The following is a 27,578-nucleotide window of genomic DNA, read 5'->3' on the forward strand; positions in this document are numbered from 1 at the left end:
AATTTAGTGCTTATGGGTTCTCAGCATTTATGTTAAGGTTTTTGTCTTCCATTTTACTTTGCTTTGGTATTGTGTTCACTTTTACAGTGAACAACATCCTGACACACTTATAATTTATTTGTTTGTTAGAAATACAGCATGGAAAATACAAAGAGAGGTAGTGAATTCTGTTAAAAGTTAATGGTTCAAAATCTTGCTGTGTCAGGTGTCTCAGAATCAGAGCAATCAAAATTTATAGTAGACTGTGAAATCTGTAGATTCTTTGGTATTGGTTTAGACTAAGGAAAAGTTGTTGTTGTAGCTGATAAAAATCTGGAGACATGGAAAAACCATATAGATATTATACCTCTGAAAGGTTTTGGTCTCTGATGAAATGTCTCTGTTCTCTGGAGGACCTATTAATCTCTGTCAAAAGGTGTGATGAATTTTGTGTCTTCTCTGTTTTCTTTCTCAAGGGGACAAACACCAGCAGAGTCTGACTTCCAGCTTTTGGAGATTGCCCGTCGGCTGGAGATGTATGGAATACGCTTGCATCCAGCCAAGGACAGGGAAGGGACAAAAATCAACCTGGCTGTTGCCAACACAGGCATTCTGGTGTTTCAGGTTAGAGCTGCTTAGGACTTGACTTTGTCCTTTATAAAGGAGGGAGATTTTTTACAGTGATAAGAATTCAGGACCTCAGCCGTGTCTTCCAGGTTTTTTTTTTCTAACAATGATCTTAAACCTTTTATAGCTGCATTAGGTCCTTCATTTGCAGGGACTTTTACTTAATTTGCATGTACAGGGTAGAACTCCATCTGCAGCAACAATGTGCTGTTCAAGATGCAAACTGATCCACAGCTCACAATTTGTAAGTTGGTCGTGCTGACACCTCGTACGTATAGGATTGGGTAGGTCTTGCAGGCATGGTGCATACTAAGTGGGTGTGAAGCAGGGACAAATAAAACAACAGACAACTGGAGTACATGGAGAAGGATGTAGGTAGTGAATATAACCTCTTTGTAGCACTACTTTGTCAGAGTTTTTACAATTTTCTTGACCAGCCTTGGCCATTCTACCTTTTTTGAATCCACAAATATTACTTCTTTCCCTAAAAGATCTAAAGTGTTTTCTTTAGATTTCTTTCCTCTCCTACCCCAGTCAGCCTAGTAAATGTTCATGAGGCATCATTAGTAAATTTATCCAATTCTTGTTCTGCCATTCCCCTTAGGTAAATAACAAATCGGGCTATTACGGTTGTGAAGGTACAGGTAGTCAGCTGGTATAAACTAGTTTCATTTCAGATAGCATCCAAAATGCTACTTACCTCACTCTGTGTTAAAAACAGTAAGCTGTTCTTTAAAATATCCACTGTTACAATTGTCAACAAATGCTATTCATTTTAACTGTTGACTATAGTTAAAATACTAGTGCTCCAACCTTATGAAGTACTTTGAGTCCTTTTATGAACAACAGCAACAAACCAACCCAGAAATATGTCTGACCCAAATGCTGCTTTGAGATGTAAATTTTAAAAAAAACAACAAAATCATTAGGAAAAAACCCTGATAGTCTAAATGGGTTGCTAGTAAAACCCCCAAACTGAAGCATAGTTTAAAAGTGAGAATACCAGGATGTTATTAGAAATGCACATAACTCAAATAATTGTATGTTCAGGCCCTTCCCCTGCTCCCCCACAGTATTTTCATCAGCTGAATTAATGAATTGCAATGCCTTGTAAATTAAGGCTGTCTTACAACTAAAAGTATGTGTCCCCACAAAACAGCATGGCATTCACTGAGTCCCAGCAGACAGCTGGGATCTCTCTGTGAAGATGCAGCTGCTGGTTCAAGGCCCAAGGCCTGATTTTGTAAAGCTCCAAAACTTAGTGATGTCTTCTTCTTGTCCTAGTGTGTTTGGGCCTTCCAAAACAGGGCTTTTTGGAACTTTCAGAAAATCTTGGAAATTTTGCTGGATCAAGCCCCAAGACTGCATGCTGAAGAAGGAGTCAGGCTCAGACCTGCCGGAGTCTGCCCAGCACTTGGTGTCTGGCAGTAGGCTTAGGGCTTCCTTCAAGCACTTCATAGGGCAAGAGCCTTAAGTTCATCCTTCTATTTCGTATATAACTGATAGAAATTGAAATATGAAGACATCGAGGGAAATACAGGTTCACTCAGAAATGGCATAAGCAGTAGTCAGACTTTTAAAGCCTGCCATTTGATTAGAAATCAGCGTCAGTGCTGCTGAATATTTTAAGGGAGATTAATTATGTGATTCTTAGACAGCAGGTAGACTTGGCAGAGATTATCACACTGTCATTACTCCTACATCCATCTGGTGATGGCACCCAAATCAGTGTGGGTTTCTGCATTTAGCAATCCTGTAGTAGCTCTCTGAAGCTTCTGTACTGTGCTGTAGGCATGTTATATTGAAGTCTTTACTGAATAAATGGCTGTAATGAATGCTTTAAAATAATACCTCCAATACGTTCTAACGTAAATTAAGAATGAGACTTCTGGGGTATAGAGGCTGATGATGCGGTGGCTGGGAATTGTAGTATTTTTAAGATAATTTCTCTCCAGCTTGCTCTTTGCTTCTGGTTTTTGGTTGCCTTTTTTTGGGAAAAGCATTTTGTGACTCTTCAGACAAGTAATTTATTTAAGTTCCTTTTACTTCTGTTGTTCCCTTTAAAAGGTCAGAATACTCCCAGTATTCTGTACTTCCAATACAAAACTTTCAGTTGCTGGTTTTTTTCCCCAGTGAAGTAATATATAAAGGGGTGTTTATTTTGCCCTTTAGACAGACAAAAGGGAAGGCAATCTACCCTGTCACAGTGAGGTGACATATTATGTGTCTGGATTCCCTGCGTTCTGTGTAGCTGGTGGAAAGAGGAGGCAGCACCTCTGGGAGGTGACTTAGTCCACTGAAAATCTGAGTCTGCATAGCGAAGCAAGATAACATCATCTGGGCAAAAGCTGGGCCGCCCTGTTTTTTGCAGTGATACTGGGTTGGATACTTTCACATCACCTCAGTATACCTAGGCCTGTGTGCAGGAGTTTAACTACAAGTACCTGCCTTCAGTCACAGCACCAGATGCTTATGGTTTGCATTATCAGAGGATGAATGGTAAGAAGTACCATAATTTCAAGTGAATTCAGTAGATGATTAATTTATGACAAGCTTTCTTTAGTGGTTTAGATTTCTCCATTCAGATCTGGAATGCTTAAACTCTGCTGGCTTTGTTCTCTGTAGGGTCACACCAAGATCAATGCCTTCAACTGGGCTAAAGTTCGAAAGCTGAGCTTCAAGAGGAAACGTTTTCTTATCAAACTACGGCCTGATGTGAATGTAAGTCCTTGTCAGGAGCTGATGAAGTTGACAAAAGGTTATTTAGTAAATTTCTGCTCACAGATCAAACATAAGTTTTTATCGCCTCAAGATTTTCTTTTACTTTTTTTAATTAATTGCTTATGTTCACTGTTGTTACTGCACACATCAACCTGGCATCTCAGGTGAGCAGTCCTAGCAAAGGAAATGTAAACTGAATGTCACATATTCATCTTCTGGCTGTGACTCTGGTACTATATCATCAACTCTTAGGTTATAACATGTAAACCTCCTCTTTTCGTTAATGTTAAGACCACTGCTTTATATTTGTCAACGAAAGGAAGTTGGAGCAATAGCTGTGATACTGTCAGGCAGATCAGCGATGTCTCAGAGGGAAGGGCCACTTAAGCCTGAAAGCCAGTGAGCTGGGGGAAAAGCTTTTTACCGTAGCATAGCACCTGCTTTGGCAATGCATCTCTGTAATGTATGTTGCTTGCTTACATTGCAAATACTGTTTCAATTTTCAGAGTTCATTCCAGGACACCCTGGAATTCCTTATGGCCAGTCGAGATTTTTGCAAGTCTTTCTGGAAAATCTGCGTGGAGCATCATGCCTTTTTCAGGCTTTTTGAGGAACCTAAGCCAAAGCCTAAACCTGTTCTTTTTTCTAGAGGGTCATCATTTAGGTTCAGGTAAGACCTGCATTTTTCTTTCCACCTTTGTTGCCTCCCCAACTCAAAATCATATCCATAATGATCTAGGATTAACCCCATTATTTTCAGCTCCCCCTTTTTACATTGTAGTTTGTTCCTGTGTATTTTCTATTGCATCTTGTCAGCCAGAACAGTGCAAAGAACACTGTAGGGAAAAAGCTTGCATTAATTTTGTAGTAGCTGTTGCAAAGTAGCTTTCTGGAGGTAAGGTATGAAGTGTATAGTTTCCAGGTGGTTTCATGTAAGAAAATCCACCTGTGTCCTAAGCAACGGTAGCTAGTGATATTTTGGCACTCTTTGGATCCTGTGATTCTGGTATGGGTTCCTTCCTACGTATCAGAGCAGAGATTTCCATTTTTGTTGCATGTTTCTGTAGTTAAACCTATTTCTATGCAGTTAAAAGCAATGGCTTGCCTTTATGCTGAGACCTTTATGCTTGCAAAGGATTTATGTGACATGACCACCTATGCTAAGACCAAGTCTACCTGCAGTATTGTTAGAGCTGTAGAAAAGTTTTTAATAGTTGGGTTATTGGCTTTTTTTCTTACACTGACAGAAGCCTCATTGTAGATATTGCATTGTGTATGCTGGGGGGAAATCCTTTTATTCATAGAGTTTATTTTGTTTGCAAAGCTGATAGAAGCTGAACAGCCAGAAACCCTCTTCACTGAGATAAACGGTACGCTGTGGTTGCCTTGCATAACAACATAGTAGATATGGCCATTCTAACTCTCTTCCTACTTCGTTTCCTGCCTGCAACGTAAATTAAGATGGAAGGACCTATGTTAGGGTAAACAAGATATAACTTGTTACATTTCTGCCTAAGTATAAGACTGTAGGTGCATTCAGCTTGCCTCCTGGTTTGGAGAGTGGGTTTTGGCTACATCCTCTGCTCACTGTGATCTGTGCTACATGCATTCAGTAACTTTTTCCAGGCCTGTGGTTATTTGCTTATTTGGAAGGCTCTATATGAATGGGAAGGATTTGGTTCTCTGTTGAGCATTCTTGAGGTGTAGGTTTCCTTTAAACTCCAAGGGGAACTGAGAGCAGTAAACTTTGCACAGAGGGAAGTGCTGGGCTTTCTCACTATTTCATGGCCTGTAGAGAAGGAGAGAAAGGGATTTACAGCCTAAATCTCTGCAGAAAATGTGTATATGCTTAGTTGATGTGTTCAGTAGTAGCAACTGAGTCATGAAATGCAGTTTTTATCTTGGTTCCAGGGTTTACTGATACTGGACAAGGCTGGTATTTGACTCAAAAGGATTAAAGAATACTTCTTGTTCCTGAGAGGAAAATTTAAGCCCTTCTTCACTTTCTATTGTGATGACTTCCTAGTAATGTAGTACACTATGAAGGGCACACAACTGAATTTAATCATTTTTGAAATGGCATCAAAAAGTAGCTCCATAGCGCGCACACACACACAAAAAAGAGGCAAGTAACATGCAACATGATAAAAATTTGTGTGTATCTGGCCAAGACCCCTTCCTTATGATCTTACATGAGTTTCTGCTGATAGTGACAAATATTTTTCTGATTGCTTTGACTTCATAGGCAGGCCACATGCAAGATTATGATGACCAGGTGGTATATTGTGTTAAATATTTTAACTGTGGTTTCTTTCCAGTGGTCGGACTCAGAAGCAAGTTCTTGACTATGTTAAAGAAGGAGGGCACAAAAAAGTGCAGTTTGAAAGGTGAGAGGAAATAAATTAACTATTCCAATATGTTTTAATCAAAGAAAAGTAATGATTTCCAATTAGTTATATTATAAAATCTTGGCACCAGTCTAAGTAAAAAGTTCCTTCTTTGCTGGTTTGACAGTTTATTGCTTGTATAATATCCCCTTGGCCCTGAATGTTTTGGCGGAAGTTGGCATAACCTATAGTTTACTTAAAATGAATAGTTTTCAATCTGTTTTTCAGCAGTGAGTGTCCTCCCATCACAGGTAACTTCCTCCCATACTGATTTGCATCCTCTTTGGTGGTATGTTATTAATATATATAAAACAGGCATATTCAGCTCATAATAAAACTGAAAGTTAACAGGAATAGGTAATAGCCAACCTCAAGGGGAGAGGTCTCCAGAGAAAGCTTCCAACTTGCTAAAGCCAGTTCTGTCTGAACTCATTTTGCTCATGGTAAACTGGAAGTAATGGCCAAAATGCCCCAAAGACCATGGGAACAATTAATTGATTACGACTCGTGTTCACATGACAGACCATTTTTGCTTCAGTGCCTTTCCCTTTTCTTATATATGTGTTTGCAACACATAGCACATTAAAATTTTACGGAAAGGAGGAATGTTAATCTGTTCTGGAGCAAAATTTTATGAAAGCTATTGTTCAAAGGTTTTCTTTGAAGAGGCACGTCTCTTGATTCCTATTTGTAGAAAAAACTGAAATGGCTTCTTACTGTGATTTTCCTTTTATCTCCAGGAAACACAGCAAGATTCATTCCATCAGGAGTCTGACTGCACAGCCTTCAGAACAGCATACAGAGGTGCCAAAACAAGTCAGTGATGTTGATGAAACCCTGGATCATGCCTTTTAAACATTTCTTATTAGATTACCCTTCACTGATTGCTATTTTAAAACTCTAGGATCATAGTTTTCTGCTCACTTACCATTTAACTGGGAGCTGAGGAGCCCTGGGTGCCATTAAGTTTTAGGTTCTGCAAGTGGAACAGGTTCATTTCCATTGTGGAACAGCATTGCTTCCAGACAACCAGACAAATATAAATAGTGAGCTTGTCTGAGCTGTGCTAATGACCATCTGAAAAATTGCAATCCACAGAGTTACTGCTGGTGTCCTAGGTTGTAGCTGGTTATTGCATCTGGGAAAAAATTAATTCTTTTCTTTCACTTGGGAATGTCGGTTGCCCGTGACAAGGTGTTTTGTTGTATTAACCAAGGAGGAGAAGAATTACTTCCTCAGAAAAATTACAGCTTTGGACTCCTAAGCCATTATCTGTGGTAGATAACTAATGTAATTATCTTGCATAAGTAGCTGTTATGAGGTAGGAGTTTGCAAAGTAGTGGCAAAGTTGCTGCAGCTGTATGTTCCCATGTCCAGCTAGTAGTAAGGCTAAGCAGGTATTCACTACAGGCGCCCAGATAAATACACATGTACACACAGCCAGCCACACGGGTAAACACAAGCAGAAAACAGCACTCCCACAAACACAAACAGTGCCAGTGGCCTCACCCTGTTCCGCTCTTTGGCTGATCAGGATGAAAGTTCATTGGTGGAAAATACGCATACATAGGATGTGGATCCCTCCTGCAACTGGTCTTAGACACTCAGTCTATCCAGTAGCAAGCTCCTGGATCCCCAGATCTCCCAGTGGCTGGTATCTGGAGATGCAAGCCCCTGAAATGATTGCTGGTACTCAGATCTACAGACACACACATGCACACACACACACACTATGGGTTCCTCCAGTAATTCATACAGCCTATGCAGTAACTGACACTCATATCCTCTGGTTCCTGGTTACCTTACACAGAGGTACTTAGGACGTTGCCAGTAATTGGCACCCAGGCCTCACGGTCTTTCCAGTAATTGGTCTGACTTATGGCTGCTCCAGTACTTGGCTCCCAGCTCTCTTACCCTACTCATCAACTAGTCCAGTTTAATGTTTTCTAGCAATTACACATTGACCTACCCACCCACCCAAAATGCATATGCTCTGGTTTCTCCAGTTGCTGGCATCCCAGACACACCCAGACCATGGGCTGATGGCTCTCCTGGGACAAGCCCCAGAGGAGCCAGGTCAGGGAGCTGCATTTTCCTGGCTAGATTATTGGGGTTCCTACACCTGCCAGTGTACCCCTCTGTTTGTGGAGGCAAACCTTTGATCACATAACCTTAGGTTAGGTAGAGCTTAAATGGCAGGAGCAAGATACTAGATTAATATATTTAAGAATGCCACCCAAACCTTCGCCTTCCTTGCACTGTTTCCTTTTGATATTCACAGGCTCTCATTTCTGCAAATCTAAGAACTTCAGAGAATTCTGTTATAAATGCAGCCCATTTCAAATATCTTTTAGCATATTTATATTGTTAAGAAGAGCTCAGGTAGATGGAGTACAGCTACCAGGCAGATTAAACTTATTTATGTGTGCAGAAAAGCCACTCTATGAACTAGTGGCAGGTATGCTCCAAGGATTGAATGTGGGGTGCTCGAAAGCCCACACGTAGCTTTTTTTTTTTATTATTGTATACGAGTAGGCTGGGCAGAATTTGTCTTACATATTTCTTTTCCTCCAGTTTCTCAGAGTAGCGTGAACACGCTGTTGTTCTTAGAGTGTTGATGGCTGCCTTAGTGCATGGAAACACCTCAAATACCCATTTTTACGTATCACCACATTCTGTCTGCTTTCTCTTCCCTTGCTTAGCTTATATATGTTTCTGTTCTTCAAGATCAGAGACCTCTTTTTTTAAAAAATTCTAATTCGTTTTGAAGCTTGGGTTACCTCTTCTGCTTTCAAGAGGCTCCTATGTTGCTGCAAATGCAGTGCAAAATTCTGGTGCGTAATTACAAGTAGCCTTTTCACTCTGACTCCCTTCCTTCCCAAACCTCCCACCCCTTCACTCTTCCCTCCCCCTTTGTCTCCCCCTTGCCTTCCCTCTTTTATCTTTCCAGAGCTCTAGCTTTGCCTATGGAGATGACAATGATGCTGCAGCAGTGCAGAGCTGCCGGCAAGGAAAGGAATTGAAAGCTTCAGCAGAAGACACTGGACAGCACAAGAGCCCTTCCTTGAAGAAGAGTCCAAAGGAAAGCAGAAAGGTGGATGGAGCAGTGGTGTCAACAGTGGAGGAAGAAGAGGAGGCTGCTAAGGACAGGGTGCAGCAGAACAGACCTCAATCACAGCAACCAAGCACAGGTCCAGCTTCCAGGGCTGCTCATGGCAGTAGCACCTCCATTCCTTTCATTGACTGCAGTGACGTAGATAGCGAGTATGATCTCCTCAGAGGACAAATAACCCGGTCATATTCCCAAACAAATGACAATTATGAGGGTGATTTGACCAGTGGTGCCTATATTCACTACAGAGATGAAAATCGCAATAGAACTAGGCATAGGGATTCCTCAGCCTCTATAAAGTCTTCCCAGTATCTCTCTGAAGAGTACCTTGATGATAACCCAGCTAATCTCTCCTTCTACACTGGGGGAAGCCCCAGGATGCCAAGGCACAGCTCACTGGTTGACGAAATGTTTAGAGGGCCAGGGAGCCGTAGTCCGCTGGCCACTCCATTGCCTCCCAGTAGCAAAGGGTCAAGCCCTAACATGAGCCTGAGTAGAACTGGCTCTCAAGGTTATGTCTCAGAAAATGGGCATGACTGCAGGGTGAGGACTGGGGAGGAGGATAGCCGTGCCAGCAGCTGCCATGGGTATTGCAGATATTCTCCAGATTCTCAACCACCTCACACACAGAAAATCCCAAATCTCTGCAACAAATCAGTTACGGATCCGTTTATCCTAAGCCAGATATCCTCAACCCCTGGGCAGGAGTATAGATCAGAGCGATATTATAAAGGAGGCAGGGTGTCTAAGATGTCTTCTCCAGAGGGCAAGATGATAGCCAACGGTGTGCCAGCTGGGGCACAGTCAAAGCAGAGCCCAGTCATGCAGTCGCTGCATGCCGGTGGCGTGATGGATCACGTGGCTGCAATCCAGATGATGGAGGGCTCCACCAGCAGTGGGACAGAATCTAGTGATTCCGACTCAGAAATCATTAACCCCTTCACTCACCCCCTGGTGTTTGGAAATCCCGTTGTGCTGAGTTCCTCTCCCATGCCTAGAAATAAGTACTCCTTTGGAAGCCTTCAGCTTGATGAGGAGGTAGAGGAGGATATGTCTGTTGGCCTCAGTGATGAAGATGGTATGCAGGTCTTCAGCTGCTAGGGACCGGTGCGTATGAGACCAGTGGATACTGTGATTGCTCATTAGAGTGGTTGTATCTTCTGGGGCGTGTGAAGAGTGGCTGGTAGTAATTTCAGCATGTGGGCTATTTCAGGTGTTATCATTATCGTTGTACTGACCAGCCAGAGGGAAGGGGTGCTAGAAATACAGTAACAGGGATAAGTCTCAGTGAAGCTTAACAGTAGTGCATCTCCTCTGAAAGGCAGGAGGAGAGGGAAATTATTACTGATTTAGGTATCTTTGTAAGACTTTATACACTCACCTGTTCTTTGTATGAAGTCGTATTTTAGGTATATATTGTAGCTTCTTTAACACTTGACTAGTTATTTTGACAAAACAAAAATGAAATTAAGTAGGTACATTGTGCTCTTTTGTATGTCAATTACAGGTTTTTTTCCTCTCCGATATAAGGAGAGCTTATGAGTGCCTCAACAGAGACGGGGGGGGGGGGGGGGGGGGAATTAAACTTACAGCCAAATGCAGGCAGCTTGATATTCAAGACCAAGACTTGTTGAAATCTTGAAATATGCTGGAAAATTTTTTCATAGCAAGAATGTATTTGGTCTACCTATCTTCATAACTCATTTTATAATCTTAACTGAGGAGCTGAGGATACAAAATTAGTTATATATGCAGGAACAATGACAATATTGGCTTTTTCTTCAGTAGGTTCAACAGGCTGATTTGGTGATGGAGATTTTGAAACTCCAAACTCTTCCTTGGGCAAGAAAGAGGATGAATTGAAAAATATAATTGAAGTGAAAAAAGCTTAGATTGAAACAGCTCTAATGAAGACTGGTATGAGTATTACTTGCAAGGCAATCCTTTCTATCCTTTATCAGTGTGGTATAAAGATTAATTACAAGAGATTTTTTTTTTTCTCCTTATTCTTTTAGTAGAATTATTATGGAGACATCAAAGTTCTGTTGTGGGTGATCTTCGGTGGGGGGCTTGAGATGGTGGCTGTTTAATTTTATTTTTCACTTTGATCATGAAGAATCTTTATCTGTACAGGATCCAATTAGTCTATCATAGGCTATTTTTTCTCAGTGCCACCTCATAAAATTTTCATCCTCTGACTCAGAGAATGATGGGACTAACTGTGGTCCAGGCTGATTGTCTTCTGTGCTGTACACAGAGTAGCGAGATTTTGGCACATGTGCAGAAGGACAGAGATACTAATTCTTTGTAAACTTCCTTTTCACAGACTAAAAGTATTGAGAATTAAGGCTGCATCCTATTAAAACCCGATTCTAGTTTCTCAGAGTTAATTAAGAAAATCCAGATGAAAGATCTCCTACAGTTATTAGAGCTGGGAGGCAAGATGTGCTCTTTAATGCTGGCCTTAATTTTAACTTTTATGTATTTTTCTTGTGGGGGAAGGAAACTAAATCTGAGAATTTTAGGTGGTGAACAGCAGCACTGATTGAACTGCAGGTCACTTGCAGTGATGTGCATCACGCAGCATATACATGCAGCAGTGATGAATCCACATAAGTACTGATGAACATGTTACAAGACTTTGTAAATCTAGACAATATAAAATGTTCAAGATCGTTTTTACAAAGTAATGAAGAAGTTTTTTTAATTTTTCTAATGCCTTGGTCTATGCACACTTGACCAGAGTTTAATCTGAGTGAAGGTTATTTAGAAAGATACCTACAGTAGTTAGGCGTGTCTTGTTATATATGTTACTTTTTTGCAGTAAAATATATCTTTGTGTAAATATAAATTTTAACCCACTCATCTCCTTTAGTGTGTTGGTTTTCTTAAAGATTAGATACATCATTTCTGAACAGGAATGACTTAAAGCATCTCTTTAGACAGTGATATTTTGGTGACAGGGAATGCTCTCATTTGCTCCTGTAGCTTAAAGCATGAATCTAGAAACGGTGAGATTAATAATTAGGGAAAAGCTTGCTTATATATTATTCTAAAAGAAGGCGGTTTGTGTTTTCGATTTAGAATAGCTGTAAAATAATTGCCTTGAACGTCTCAGTATTTAAGATGATATATCAAGTAGTTGAAGCCTGCATTAGCAGAATAGCGTGAGCACAGGGAGTTGGGTGCATGAGTCTCCTTTTCTATTGTTTGGGTTTTTCTGCTGCTTGTGCAGCAAAAGTACAAGTAGTTACATTGTACAGTAAGGTGATAGCAGTCTGGACAGATGAATAATTGCTTGTTAGACAGTAAAATTAGAGTTCAAGTAATGGATTTTCAACAAAAGGATTTGCAGTTGTTTCTGCTACTTAAGAAAAGTGAATAGATTTCATATTGTTTGGATTTCAGTGAATATAAAATTTGGTAAGTGGTGTTTACTATCTTGCATCCTTTCAGATACTGTTTTCAGGCCTGATTTCTTCTCTCATATGCCTACAAAGATAATGGATTTATAATTTCATAGGAACAGACCTGCTGGTAGCTGGAGTTAGCCTAGTTGCTAATAAAGTATCTCAACAGCTTTTCTTTTCCCTTTTGAATATTATCCTCAAAACTGAAATATTGAGGATATTTCTCTGACTATTTTCTGTCAACTGGCATTTTTTCTACTTTAAATGTTTAAGTGATTGTCGTTTTAATGCATCAGGAGTTCTTCCAGTTTGAAGAAAGAAAGTTTGTAAATTACACAGGAAATAATTTCATTTAGGATGAACCATTTTTGCAGCATATTTATGCCACTGAAGTTCCATTTAATATCAGCAGACAAGCATTTAATTAAAAACAGTCTGTGGGCCAAATTCCTCTGCCAGACACGTGGTTCATATCTGAGTGCTTGCCAAGAATGGTAAGTGAGAGAGCAATTTTAAATTGATGTTTTCACATAGGATCAGGTCCCATAGAATTCATCTGGGAGCTTGTTTCTGTGAGACAGATACAGAAAGGCCTTGCAGGGAAAAAACCTTTGGGGCAAGAGTGCGGATAAGGTGAGATGAGGGAATTCTTCTGGTTCACAAAGCACGTGTGGGAAGAGGAGCCTGTCAGTTCAAGTGAGTCATTGCAAGTGTTGATTGAGCCGCCTACACTGGTCAATAGCGCTAGTCTAAGCATACCTGTGTCTTGGGTCTAACAGAGGTAGTTATAGGCTAAGTAAAAGATTTGATTCTCTGACCAATTCCAGTAGACTTTGGAGTGTGGCTGATGGTATTTTTATTCACTGTTCTAAATTTTTTTATTCTCAATAATTTACTTCTAAATCCCATACTCATCAAGTGACCAGATATCCCTAGGCAGTTGCTACAAATGAAGGAGCTGAATCCCACGAAGATTGAGCAGCAGCATCTACTCTGAATGAGTAGTCCTGAGCCACCCATCTCCTGTTTTTCCAGAGGATGTGGACGAAACCTCTTGCTGGTCTGTCCAGATGGCTTGTCACTGTGCTGAACTAACTCTGTCCATGTAGTTGGATGAGTATGGAGACGAGTTTCAAATCAGTTTAGGGGTTTGTCTGGAAATAATACGCAGATGTAGTTAGTCTATAGATAAAAAGCACTCTGATTCTTTATTTGTTATTCCAGCTACTTGACCACATTCAGTCATCTTCTACAATGACAGCAGAAAAGTCATGTCAGACAATTTTAAGTTTTCTCCAGCCCAGCAGCAGCTCAGACTTGTTATGTCCTGTTGAAATCTTCTCCTGGAGATTTTTTTTCATATCAGCCTCTCCTAGAATCTAGTTTTCCTCAGTGACCTGGAATATAACATTTGGGAATAAATTTGTCTAGATGAAGGAAGCATGTGTAGTGGCAAGTTGATGTAGGAGCCAGGACCTACATAGGATATTACAGGTATGGAGTTTTGAATAATTGATATCTGAATAGCCTAGACTGCACTGTTTTCAGTTTGTCCATATCCCCTAGTAAACATATTCCTTGTGCATGACAGAGAGGGTGTTCTCTGAAGATGATTTGCACCTTGGTGCTGCCATCATCTCAAATCACCCATGGCTCATAAGGCCTGCCTAACAAGTACCATCCCATTAACCATTGTAGTGCACACTACATACAGAATTATCAACTTAAAACTGGAAATTTCTGTACCTGGAAAATGTCAACAAGTAACTGAAAGTTCTTAGGTTTGCTGTATTTGTGTGTACATCATGTGAGCTATGTGGAGCTGAGATCACTTATAAAGTAGATGGATGAGCATAATGAAAGAGTTGTGTGTTAGTAATTTGAAAACCTAAATTGATTTACCAGTTTGCTTCAAGATTAATGGGCATGCAAAATTAAACAGAATTTTCTCAACCAAGCAGCATTGGCAATGCTGAATGTAATCATTAGAACCCAGCAATGGGTGAAAAAACAGTGGTTTGTGAATTAGTTCACTAACTGATGCTGGTATTATTAGAAAATACCACTTCAGGACCTGTGTTTCCCCCCTTGAATATTTGTAGGTCAGGTTTCTGTTTGCACAGATGTTTGCAGAGCAGCTTTTATTAGTTGAAGCAGCTGTACTCGTTCTGAAGCAGTAGCGTTCATGCCAGAAGTTCCTGTCTGGCCTCTCTATCTGTCCATGCATTTACTTTGTGGTGACCAGAGAAGGTCAAATGGAAAATGGGTTAGACAGATCTGCAACCTGCTTATAGCTCCTACTTTTCTTCACTAAGAAGCAGAGATGTTTTAAATTCTGTCTTCTTCGGTCCCACAGTAAATGCACACACATGCAGAGTCTTTAATCAACTAGAAGTGTGTTCTGGGGGGGGAGCTCCAGCGTTGGGAAGACAAAGGAAAGGAGAAGAATAGGAAATATCTTAAGCAAACTAAAAATGTTTAGCCTTATTTATTTACAGTTTCCTTTGGCATAGTGTGCTTTCCACTCTTTTCCTGAGAGTTTAAAGCCCCAGTAGTTTCTTAGGATACTTGGAGAGCAAGAATTGTGTTGAACTGATTAGTTGAGAGAACTGATGAAACAGACCTGATTTTGAATATTGAAAACCAGTGATTCAGATCTTGTCAGCATGATTTATATGCAATTAGCATGAATTGTGGCTATTTCTGGAACAGTTCTTCAACAGAGGAAAGGACATCTGACCTACAAATTCTGTCAAATACCATGTTTGTTTAACTAGTCTCATTTGTCATAATGAGGCATTAGACTGCTGTCAGAGGTGACTTTAGAATGAAATTTCAATTGCTGCAGTCTAGCTTCTAATGATGAAAAATTAACAATCCAAGTTTTTCCTGACCTTCCACATGCGGGAAGGAGTTGGGTGTCACTTACCTTTGTGCACCAGGATATGGACCACTGGAGATCGACCTCATTTACCAGCATGGTTGTTACCAACTGGAAAGGGCAGTGGGTGTGAAGGAAAGAGGTTCTCTGTGCAGGCATATATAAAGTGAGGGAAGCCAAAGTCCTCTTTAGTCTTCCAATAACACTTCTCTCTCTCAACAATGTAGTTTCTTAAGGCAGCTTCTGTACATTTTAGCACATCTCTTTCCTCTTCATTTAGGGGATCAGTCCTCTTCTCCATACCAAATAAGAGAGAGAGACACTAAATATATGAGGGAACTTGAATCTTCTGGAACAATTTTTAATATATACACCTTTCTTTTCTTAGATGCTGTCAGGCACAAGTGGTAGAACAGTCCTTTTTGTCAGGAACCCAGGTGCATATTGGTGCCTCCTACTTGATGCTAATGGTTTTGGGGTTTTAGATTATAAGTGGCTGACACACAGTATTGACATCAGGAGATTCCAAAGATTAGACTGATGTGTAAGTTTTCTCAAATGTGTGGGTAGCAGCAGACTCTGGTTTGTCAAGCTATATTAGGAAAAATTGTTGCCCGTGCTGTCAGGTTCTAGAAAAGAAGGAAATTTAAATCCTAGGAAATTAACAAAATCTTTCTTCTTGTATTTCAGTTATTTCTATAGTTGCTGAAACATGCCTAGACAAGGGCACATATCTTATTTACTTATTTATAAGGCAAATAATTCTTGTGCAACATGTGGATCCTGAGCAAAGGCATCTTCTGCATTCCTCTCTGTGGTTAGGCTGTGTGGTGCCTTTGATATTTTAAAATACAGATTTTCTACTTAAAAATCGAAGGCATCATATGAATAAAAAGCCTAGCTTGGGTGACATGTAGCAGTTCTTTAGAGCATCTAGTCTTCTGTTCTAATTCTGTGGTCTATAAAGAGCGTGTAGAATAAGCTTATTTTATGTTGTTTGTTATTAAAAGCAGTGAGCACTTTCTTTTAAATGCTATGAGATCTGGAAAGCCTGTGTGTCTGGCTGAACTGTGTATTCACAGGCATGTTTTTCATGAGTGTAAATAATGGCGGTGTTATTACAGTAAAGGGGGTAAAGACCTTAGGATCATAAATCTGCATGACATGATGGTAAATACTTAGTTTGCTCTAGAATGATAAGAGTTTTAAGATGTGATTTCTATTGATTTTTCTTTTGTAAAGTTGTGGCCCCTGAGAATCATAAAAATCCACAGTTCCTGCTGATAAAAAATAGCTCTAAAGACAGTAATGATACAGCTGTCACTGATTGAACATGGAAGGCTGAAGGAAAATGAATGCTTTCTGATTCAAGAGCTTTCAAGCTTGTTAAAATTAGATTAGATACTTTCTTTAAAATGCTGCAAATCCTGTTTTTAGAAGAAAAGGGGGTTGCCTTTGGTGGTTTACAGCAAGATCAGAGGTAGGTCTTTCTGTTTAGTTCAGTGAATGCTGGAGCTCATGCCTGTTGCTTTTCCACGAGGCAGTTAAAAACCTTTGATTAGCTGAATCCTTATTTTTCCCTTTCCTGCTAAAAAACTCACCTGGACCCACTAACAAAAGTTCATAAGCTTGGCAGTGTTTCACTTATCCAGCCCTTTCCTGATTTCTGTGTGTACACATGCATAGATTTTTTTAAATAAATCTCAATAGTCAAAATTAATTTTTAAAATTGAAAATGCTGGGGACTTCATTCTCATTTTTGTCATTTGTTTAATACCGTTTAATGAGAAACATTTTTTGTTTCATTGTATGCACTGTTTTGTCAGCATGTACCTCTCTGGGAGAAAAAGCCTTTTCAATGTTCTGTCTATCCTCAAAGCATGGTGTATCTTCTGTTCCTTGCATTGTTTGGAAGCACTGTCTCAATGTCCTTTTACTGCAGAAATACCTATTTGTATTGGGAGTACCTAATTCCTCTTGTTACAGTGATCCTGTCTCATAGAGCGCTCCTCAGAACTGGCAAAGCCCCCACCAGGTCGTGAGTCTCAGGTTGAGAAACTATCGTGTTGAGGAGATAAGGAGTGGAGGGAGGGGGGAAGGAGGTCTGCTTTCCAGGGCCTGTGGGCTCCATTGAGCACAACTGGACTGCCCTTCATTCCCTAATGAAGGCTGCACCCAGCGATGGTCAAGTCTGTCTGCCGTAGCTCATCAGCAGGATCACTGCAGGCTTGGGGAGATGTCTTGTTGAAATGGACAGTATCTGTGGCATAAGCTTACATGGGGGCTGAACCTTTGCAGTTCTGTTGTAGCACCACGTGGTGTTGGTCTGAAGACAAACAAAAGCAAGCTAACCCTAACCCTGGATACAGCAGGAAATCCTCCTATCAGTTGCTCTGTTTCTGTGTGGAGAGATAAAGGACTGATGCCCAGTGACCTTTTATTCTTCCCGGGCTGTAATGTTCACTCTTTGTTCTTAAGATGCGAGTGTACCCTGATGTAGGCCAACAGCAGTTACTGTCTGATTTCACACTCACCGCTGTCTAATACTGCAGTATACCAATAAAGCATGGACCTTTACCAGCTGGAGACATTGCTGGCTACTAAACCAACACCAAGCTTGATGAGACTATAAGCATGTCAAGCCATTTAACTGTGTATGCATGGAATTAGTTTCTTTTTTTCTTTTTTTTTTAATTATTTTTAGTTTTACCTGTACTGAAGGCTTTTACTCATTCTAACTGGTATTTTGCTGTAAAACTGTCACTGGTTTAATTGTTCTGTCCATTTGCTGGCTGATGCTTTGTCCTAAATATGAGGAAATTGGTTCATTGAGAAGGTGCACTGTTCTCCCAGATCCTTGCCACTCCTGCCATGGGTATGCATTTTGAAGCTGTGAAGTCCGAGTGAACCTTTCTCCCTGTCATGTTCCTCTTCAAGCCAGGCAGTTACTGGTTATGTGTGATATGGGTTGTTTTTAATTCCTATTCCTCCTCAAATTGTTTGGTACTTTATTCAGGGACGTTTGTACGCAAATTTATGGCTGATTTCTAACTACTTTTCAAAATCTTTAACAAACTGTATCCAGCACTCCAACTTGCTTTATTTAATGGGGAAGAGATGTGCAGCTTGATGAACTGGTCTCCCTCAAGCTTTCGTGGAAGTCGGTGGGGTTTTGTTCTTGCATTGAGGGAGAGCAGAACAGCATGTCCATCCCATAACTCTGTTAGTTCAGCAGCATGGCTGTGCCTGGTTCACAGCTGAGGAGAGAAGGGATGGACACCCTTATTAAACTCTTCTCCAGTCTAAGGTACTTTAGTCGTTGGTGAAATGCGTCTGAGAACTCCTGCTGCTTCATCTGGTGCTATCTGTCGCCGTGTCATTTTGTACTATGCATCTTTCTCTGACCAAAACTTTCAGGTAGAAGTTAGAGGTATGCAACCACTGTGACCATGGAAAAATTAAGCTAGACCTAACTGTGTGGCCACAGCAGTGGCAGCTCTGCCAGATACTCTCGTACTAAAGAGCCTTTGTAAGTGGTATGTTCAGTAATGCAGAGGACAAAGGGGCAACAACTTGGGTTTCATCTACCAGACTGGAGTTTAGAAAACACTAATGGGCCATTAAAGCAGGGTAACTGGTATCTGCCCCCTGACTGCAGAGCAGGCTGTGGAACAGGCCTAAGAGACAATAAGCCCTGCAGCATTCCAGGTATTGAGAAAGGTACTTTTCTGGCTCTTAACATGTTTTAATTTCTAATAATAAACCTATACAACTTGAGAACATTCTAACCCTTAACAATTGAGTTATGAGCACTGTAGCTGTACACGAGGTTTTCCAGCAGAATTTCCGTCACCTTCAGTAATGGTTGATGTCTCCACTCAGTTTCCGTAATTGAGTCATTCTCACTTCTTGACACTCCTCAGAGGAGGAACATACCCAGAAGCATCTTAACACTGCTGTACTCTTCTTGCTGTCAAAACACAGTGTGTAGGGATGAGAACTGTTTCTTTTGAAGCAGATGCAGAACACTAAATGGCCTGAGTTTGTTATTCAGCAGTTTCAGGAGAAAAGGAATAGAGGAGGAGTATCTTCAGGGTACATTGAGGCCCATTTGTCTTCCTCACAAAGAGGGGAGCCCTCCCATGTTAGGTTAGTCTCTAACCAGGGCTTTCAGACAGTCTGATGCCATCTATGCAGCGAACAAAGAAAGAGGCAGCAGGCAGTTCAGCTCACCTATGACTTGATTTGACCTCTGGGAGAGACTTTCTTCTTCAGCTACGGATTTGAACTGGTTTTTTTCCCCGGTACTAAAGCGGTGTAGCTCAGCCAGCCCAAGGCTCTGTGGGCTCCAGCCTCAGCATCAGTCCCTATGCGCGTGATGGGAGCCTAGAGTAGAGCAGGTGCTGCCAGTGGGATGGACCACGGCTGGCCACCCACAGCTTGCCAGCATTCCCATGCATTCCCAGCCCAAACTGCAGCAGGCAACTGTGATGTGTGTTTTGACAGAGGTATGGCTATTAATCGGTTTTAGCCACTGGCTTCATTTTACTTATCATGTGGAACATGTATGTGGATGGGGAGTGATTTGAGACGCGTGTACAGCTACGACGATTAACCCATGGTTTCATGTTCTGTGGCTGTATAAATGCCTCTGTCGTTTTGTAGATTGTTTTCGAGTTAGATTTCAATCGAGGTTTATTTTTTCTGTCACCTTCCCTACTGCAGTACCTTTTCTCAATGTCTGGAGAATAAACGAGTTCAGTGAAACTAAGAACCACAGCAGGTATTTTGGTATCGATGGGCTAATCTGGCATACTGTGGTAAAGTGCATTCTCATTATTTGCCACTGTCACCAACCAGTGTTTGTTTCTCTTCGTAAACCCAAGTTCAGAAAGGAGTTGGAGCACATGCTCAATTCCTGCCCATCCACCAAGGATATAATTTTAATATGTGCTTAAGCAATCCTTAGATAAACGTGCTTTTGTACTTGTCTCTTGGTTTACGTATATATAGCTGGCTCAATTATATTTGAAAGATGGCCCAAGTCTGAATCTAAATAAAAATCCTTTGGAGTACAAGCAAAGACACTTCCACGCTACCAGTTGCAAACCTTCTAGGCCTCCAATGTTCTGTGCAGTACCACTTGATAGCTGGCACTGACATGCTAATAATAGCCTGTCAATCAGTGAATCCTTTAGGGTAAAATGTGAGGAATTTCAGTACCTTGTAAATAAGATTGGTCTTCTCCCTTCTGCCTCTGTTTATATTCTGCAGTATGTAGTTGATGATTAAGTCCTGTATGAATACACTCTCCTGTGGCAGAAGGTCAGGTGAAACACAAAGAAAAGACCGTTTGGTTAATGCAGGTTATTTGTTCCTCACCTCAATGAAAAGAGAAAGTCACTTTGCAGCGTTGCTGTGACCCATCAGCACGACACGTCCTGATTGATTGGCAGTGGGGGAGAGAAGACCTTCCATTTTCATTTTTTTCGTGACATACTGACTTTTTCACAGAAGAATGAGTTTGTTTTCCACCTTTACCAGGACAGCATCCAATGTGTTGATCTTTATGGCTGCGTTGGTTGTAATTAGGCCCCAGAACATGCTAATGTAACAGCATTTTGAGACCTTTCTGTCATATAGCCACTGTCTTGTACCTAGCTTCAATTTTCACTGGTTCAGCATATTGGATGGAGTCTAGCTGAGCTGTTGCTTGTAGGTGGATTTGGTCACTGTTTGTGACACTGATGTAGCCTGGATTTGGTCACTGCTTGTGTCCACGTTGATACCAAAAAGGAGGATGTAGCATTTCAACTTGCAGCACAGTACCTTTGAGAATTTCAGTGATGTATTGATGTGCAAGTCTTTAAAATCAATGGGCTCTATACTCAATGCTGTGAGCCACCAGGCACCTTTTTTGGTGATACTTTCCATAATACTTTTCCTAAGTCGTGTCTTCCAAGTGTAGGTTAGGAAGTCTTTTTAATTCGTTGTCCATTTGGTACTTTATAGTTTGAAACACTTGAGTTGTACTGATAAAGCTAACTTCTGTACATCAGAAGTTAGACCTGGGATTATAAATAGGTAGGTAGATATGTCAATATATCTATACCATTCTATCACAGATAGGTGCTATTTAACTTCTAGACTGTAATGCCTGTGAACTTCTCACAGAGGTGCAAATCATTTATTCGCTGTCGTATGACAGGCATAGTGCCAGAATTTCTTTGTTTCCATGTTTGAGGTGATACCACTTTTCTTATGTCTTTTGTAATGTAGTTACGTACTTTTAACCTTATAACCTTGCTATTAATCTGTTTCACTATTTCTCAATGATGAATTCCATTTCTTTTGAAAACACTGTATACAGTTGTGTGCTAGTGTCAATAAAATTGACATTTGTGTAACAAGCTGCGGCATTTTCTCAAATTTCACTGAACATTGATTTAGTGTGAAACTGTTGGTAAATCCTTCCTTGGTAGCTGTAACAATACAGACCTTTATTTCAGACAAATACTGCTTTGAATTTGATTTATAATAGGCTACATAACTGTCATGATTACGTAAACTGATAACTGTATTGTTTTTTTCCTTCTCTTGTCAAAAGAATGACATACAAACATGAACTGGTTTGGAATTGGAAAACATTCATATTCTAGTAATAAATCTTGAGTTCTTCCAGAAAATAAATAGGTTTTACTACTGGCTTAATTGCATTTATTGGTTCATTTGTTTACTGGAGTATCTCAGCTGTGTTGTAGCAACAGGAACACTTACCTATCATAATCTAGGGAGGTCATAAACATGGTAGTAAAATGTATTTGACATTAATTATATATGGCAATGTATGTATTTTACATTTAATCCTAGACAGCCTGTTAGCTGTGGTAATCAAGAGCTCATCACGTTTTTTGGTTGGATTTTAATGTATGATGCCAAAACGGTACAGACTGTAAATGTTCTTCCACGTGACAGATCCATCTCCTAAAACAGGTTTAGATTTTTAGAGGTTTGGAGGAGGGGATAGCTGGGAGAACACTGGGCATTTTTGGCAGACTCTTTCCTTTGTGCAGAGAGTAGTCTGGCTGCCTCCCAGAAGACAAAATGCTAATTTCAGTAATATTTATTTAATGTAGTGTATGTGAATTCATGGAAGTGTAATTAATTGTCTCATTCTTTTAACATTTTAATCCAAAATTAAACGGGGCTTTATATCTGTGATAATCTAAAGTTGTTATGCTTTGTGCATTAAAAGTATTGCTTTTCTTATGTAAATGTAATGCTAGCATTTCCATCCCAAAACAATCAGAGGAGCATGGAAAAACCTACAAGGTATAATATACATACTTGTGTTGTGTGTAGAAATTGGGGAACTAGCAGTTTTCTTCCTTCATGTTAGATCTGACTGGTCTTAGCAGCAACACTGCTGTAGAGAGTCATAGTTTCTTTTTCTTTAGACTTCCACTAGATGAATTTGTTCTAACTTGTGTCCTGTAGCTCCCTATGAAGTCTTTGAAATTCTATTTTGCTAGAAAGCATGGCACTCGTAGGGTAACCCACTTATTGTTGTATTTATTCTCTTTCATAGAGTGGATTACAATGGTGAAAAAATTTATATTAATTTGATGTAGCAGTAAATATTGCAGCTCAGTCATGTATGCCTTGATCCCTTCCCTACAGAGACTCTCATTTTAGCCAGTGCATCAGCTAAAGGAACGCTCCAGTCCCTTGGCTGATGCAAGTGGATGCAGTTCCTCTGGCTCCAAGTCCATTTGGACTAGTTTGAGGACCCTGATGGCTGCTTCTTGTAGTGTAATTTCACATGCTGCAACTTAAGGTTGTAACTCCTTTTGGTACTTTCTAGAGAGAATCCGTCCTAACTGATTTCTCTTTTACCATTTTTTAGCAGGTTCTCTGACTGGCAGCCCTCACCTTTCAGAGCTTTCCATCAATTCCCAAGGAGGACCATCAGTGGCAAATATGTCTTTATCTCCAAACTTGAGCCCTGATGCCAAGCAGTCATCTCCCTTGATCAGCCCTTTGCTGAATGACCCATCGTGCATCAGGACTGATGATGAGGAAGAGGTCAAAAGAAAGGTAAGGCAGAGGCAGTTGGCCTTTGCTCTCTTCTCCGTGTTGTGCTGTGACTACTGCTGTTTGTCAAAGCAGCTAATATCTAGACCCCCGTAGATCCACACAGATAACTTGAGTTGGGTCACTTGGTATCTGCTGTCCTCAGCCGCACAGCATATCCAAGAGCATCCCTGTGCTCCTGAGGCCAAACTCACGGTTTGGAGCTGATCAGGCCAGAACCACAGAACTGAGGGCTGTAACTGAGGGCTCTGTGCCCTGGATTCATTCCCCTTAACAGAGGTTCAGAAGTTAGGGGCCCCAGCTCCTCTTTCAGCAGTGGGGAAAAGATAGGTAGCTTTGTGTTAATGTGGGATAAATCTGGGCTGCAAACTTAAAAGTTTTTTTGGACAGGGTCTCCTATAAATCTAGCTTGGTTCTAAGGAGTGCAGTTGGGTAAGTTTGTTGTAACAGAAGGAAAAGGAAGAGCATTGAGTGTGTTCAGGAGTGTCCAGCACAGACTCTCCAGTCTGCTGGGAGCACCACTGGGAGCATTTGGTTGTGGGAGCACAAAGTGCTGTCTTCAAGCCACAGCCTGCAGTGTTCAGCTGGGAGTGTTTGGCTCAGCCCCATCATTGCAGCAGAGCCGTAAGGGAACATCACATCCAAAAGTGCCTTTTGAAGATAAAGGGATTGTGTCTGAGCCAGGGTGTTCTAGGTGCCTGCTGGCTTGTCCCTCCTGTGCTGCAGGGCAAGAGGGGGTTGCCTTTGTCCTTCTGTCACCTACTTTTTCCCCTGAGCTTGGAGCATCTCAGGAGGAAGGAGGTAGGAACTCAGATGGCTTTGCTGGGAAGTGGGAGCATGTGTAAGGAAGATCCCTTTTCCCAGTGTGCACAGTTAGCAAGGTATCTGAGAAAAAGAAAAGCCAGGAATCAGTTAATAAACTCAGGATTCCCTGGTGTCAGTCCAAGTTGCAGCAGCCAGTGACTGCTGTGTATGCCAGCGGGTGATGGTTCCTGCGGGGTTGTCTACTGACTAGGAAATGCCCGCCCGCGCAGTCTCCCCTTGCATCCCTTTCTAGTGCATCCTCTGCATCATTGATCTTCAGGGAGGAAATATAGAAGCAAAAGATCTATGGATGTTTTGCTCTTCCTTTTTGCTTCCTGGGCAACACAGAGCAAGATCAATTGGGATCTTTTGGCTGTTCAGAATTAAGAGGTCAAAACCACTTTTGCCTCTTGGATGACACAGGAGGATTTGGGTTGTTTTTTTCCTGAAATTTGAAAACTGTAGCTTACCCTAAAATCATTCTGTTGTCCCACTGTTAGGTTGCCTACCTGCTCTGGAAAAATCTTACAGATTTGATTTTTTTAAGAATATTTTTACTGTGGATTTTTACCCTGGTGATGAAACTTAAAACAATCAAATACTAATTTTTGTCATTTTGTCATTTTTGTCAATTGTCAAATTTGATTCAAATGGTTATCTAGCCTGGAAAGGATTTCTTTGTGAACTTCAGAATATGTCCTGCTCCAGATGTGTAGAATAAGCTGAAAGGAACATCAGCACCCCAAAGCTGTAGAAATCACCATGGCTGAAACGTGTCTCTCAGGAACCATTGAAAGTGCTTGTTCTCCTGTGTTTACAAGGAAGGATTGTTTTCAGGGCTTCAGGGCTTAGAAACATTCAAGCATGAGTCACAGTAACCACAAGCAAAGGTCACTAGTTTGTAATTCTCCTGGTGATTGTTGTTTGCAGTTTTTTCCTATAGAAAGCAGTTCCATAAAAGCAGATGAAAACTTAATATGTTTGCAATTTACAGAGATTCCCAACTGAGAAAGCTTACTTCATTGCTAAAGAAGTAGCGACCACAGAACGAACGTACCTGAAGGACCTTGAAGTCATCACATCGGTATGTTTACTTCAGCATTACTCATGAAACATGTGAAGCTCTAGTCAGCAGTAGTATTTCATCTGCTCCATTTAACATCTTCGCTGTTCCATGCTTCTTTTGTATTCTGTACTGTAGGTATTCTCTGCAGTGCCCAGGAGTATGGCTCTAGGGAGGAAATCACACAAAAAGCAGAAAGTAGAGATTTGCACTGTGGTTAGTAACACATGCTACGTAACTGTATCAGGTTGAGGAACTTGGGACACAGTTCAGTTATTTTTTTTCATGCTCTCATACTTTGTGGTTGTAATTACTAAAAATGCCTGTGGGTTCTCAATGACCTCTTAAAACTGAAGTAGCTCCCTAGGGGGACATATAAATGTTTTCTCCTGGATTAAATGCCCTCCATTTAACATGAAATATTGTGCAGTACCTATTTGAATTATTCTGATTTTTCAGTAAGTGAAACTGTCTGTTCATTACTCTGTAGCATCAGATCAGAGTGTGATTGTAGAACCACCAAGGCAGATACGTGCCTTCTTTGCACACACACCAACATTTGTTTAACTTCCAAGAGTAACGTGCACAAGGTCTGGCCTTAAATAACACTTGTCTGTAAAAGAGCACTGGATCCAAAACCCCTCATAGTATTTCAGCAGGGCCTCCAGCTCCAGGCTTTCCAGGTCTTTAATCACCCGGTGTGTGAAGCTCTGTGAGGTGTGTTGCCCCCTCCTGTGTTGATGTTGTGGTAAGAAGGATGTGCTACATGGAAGAGTCTGTTGGTGCCAGGTGGGAACCAGGGAGAGACGCCTTCTCCCCAGCTTCTCAGCTATTCCAGGAGTCCATGTGGCAGATGCAGCTGATCTAACACCAACTTAAACGTAGCTGCTGTAGGCTGGGATAGCATGGTTGTTCCAGGCAGCAAGGTAGCTGTGGCTCCACTGCCTACTTACCCTGGCTTTCTGGGAAGCCAGGCCAACAAGGGAAGAGGCCAGATTCTGTTGGACGGTGGTCATTGCTGCAGTCTCAACAGTAGATACGGTGCTTTCATCTTCTATTTCACTCAGTGGCTGCAGAAAAAGAAAGTTTAGCTCTTTAGAGCTAAACTCCATTTTTCACCCTAGTCGTTATTCTTTTGGTAGGCAAATTCGAACTTGGTGTGCCACCAAAAGGTGTACAACTGGCTTTAAGCTAATCATCAGGCCCATCAGGAGGCCACTAAGAGTGAACGAGTAGCCAGTGTCATTGGAAAAGGTAGAAGGAACAAGTGTTACACATTAATTTTGAGACTTGGTTGGTGTGCAGTTCTTCAGCCTTAGCTGTGCTCAGTGCAGAGAGAAAGCAGGGGAGAGGGAGGGGGCTCTCTTTATCGCAGGTCTGGGTCAGCTCCAGCTGATGCAGCTCCAGTCAGGGCTGCTGTAACAGTCTCCTGTGGTCCCAGTAACCTTCTAGGTTTCCTGCTAGGAAGTTGGAAGTTCCATAGGTAGTTGGCACCCCGCAGTGCAGTGAGGACAGAGTAACATTATCATGTTACATACACAGATAATAATCTGTGCCACCTTGGCAAGCCCCCTAGTCCTATGGCTTTACATCACCCATAGGTCTATTAGCCTGAAATAAAGAGAATATGGAGCAAAACTGAGCAGGAGCCTGTTGCAGTCTTAGCAGCGTTTGGCACTGACCCTCCTCTATTTTCTGCTACTAGTGCCTTGTCTTGGAAGTGCCGTCCCTCTACTTGTTTAGTTCGCAAACTGCATGATGTTCTCTGTCTGCACACAGCAGCGTGGTCTTGAGTGCTTACTGTACCAGCTCCTGTCAAAGGAATTTCAAGCAGAACTTGGCAAAAGAAAGTGCAGAGCATGTACTATTTTTTTTTACTGGAATGTCTGCAAGTATTGCAATACTCTTTCTCTTGCACCTACAGCATCTGTAAATTCAGTTTGTATTGACAAACCAGTTTGGGCTTGAAAAGAATTTTCAAGATTTGACCAGTAATAGCAAAGGGGAAGGGAGTTTCTTTTTTAACTATGCAGGGCCTGACTGCTGATAAGAGCCCCAGTTCAGCATGTAGGAGTGTCAGGGGTAGCCTGGGTGGTATTCCTAGTGCCAGCTAAATAAGGTTCTTACTGGGTTAGGTGTATAAAAAGAGCAAATGATCATACCTGCTGCATTCTATCTACCCCACGATAATTTTGCTTCTTTTTTCTTTGTAGTGGTTTCAGAGTGCAGTGAGTAAAGAGGATTGCATGCCCGAAACACTGAAAAATCTCATTTTCTCCAACTTCGAACCTTTGCACAAATTTCATACTGGTTTTCTCAAGGAAATTGAGCAGAGACTTGCTCTGTGGTAAGATTGTTATTTAGCTGTGTTATTTCATACGGTTTAGCATCTTTGCATTCCCTTTTTGTAACTCTGTGATCTACTGTCATGGTTTGTTTGTGAAAGTCACAGGTGTTGGTCATTAACAGGCTGGGTATATTGAATCATGCTTTGTGTTTG

The 27,578-nt window shown here is 41.1% G+C and overlaps 1 protein-coding gene across 5 annotated transcripts in view; it reads left to right on the plus strand.

Annotated features, from left to right (window-relative positions):
• Positions 1–27,578, plus strand: part of FARP1 (FERM, ARH/RhoGEF and pleckstrin domain protein 1) — a 213,316-nt gene that overhangs the window by 158,006 nt on the left and 27,732 nt on the right. For 2 of the 5 annotated variants that reach the window (XM_080375411.1, XM_080375415.1), the window contains 9 exons: positions 456–603; positions 3,232–3,327; positions 3,834–3,997; positions 5,646–5,714; positions 6,455–6,530; positions 8,665–8,905; positions 23,024–23,214; positions 25,010–25,099; positions 27,292–27,425. In XM_080375411.1, the coding sequence (XP_080231537.1) occupies positions 456–603; positions 3,232–3,327; positions 3,834–3,997; positions 5,646–5,714; positions 6,455–6,530; positions 8,665–8,905; positions 23,024–23,214; positions 25,010–25,099; positions 27,292–27,425 (1,209 nt within the window). The remainder of the gene's footprint in view (positions 1–455; positions 604–3,231; positions 3,328–3,833; positions 3,998–5,645; positions 5,715–6,454; positions 6,531–8,664; positions 8,906–23,023; positions 23,215–25,009; positions 25,100–27,291; positions 27,426–27,578) is intronic. The other 3 variants (XM_080375414.1, XM_080375412.1, XM_080375413.1) reach the window with 3 other exon arrangements.

The sequence above is a fragment of the Falco punctatus genome, assembly GCF_963210335.1.
Source record: "Falco punctatus genome assembly, chromosome: 2".
NCBI lineage: Eukaryota > Metazoa > Chordata > Aves > Falconiformes > Falconidae > Falco > Falco punctatus.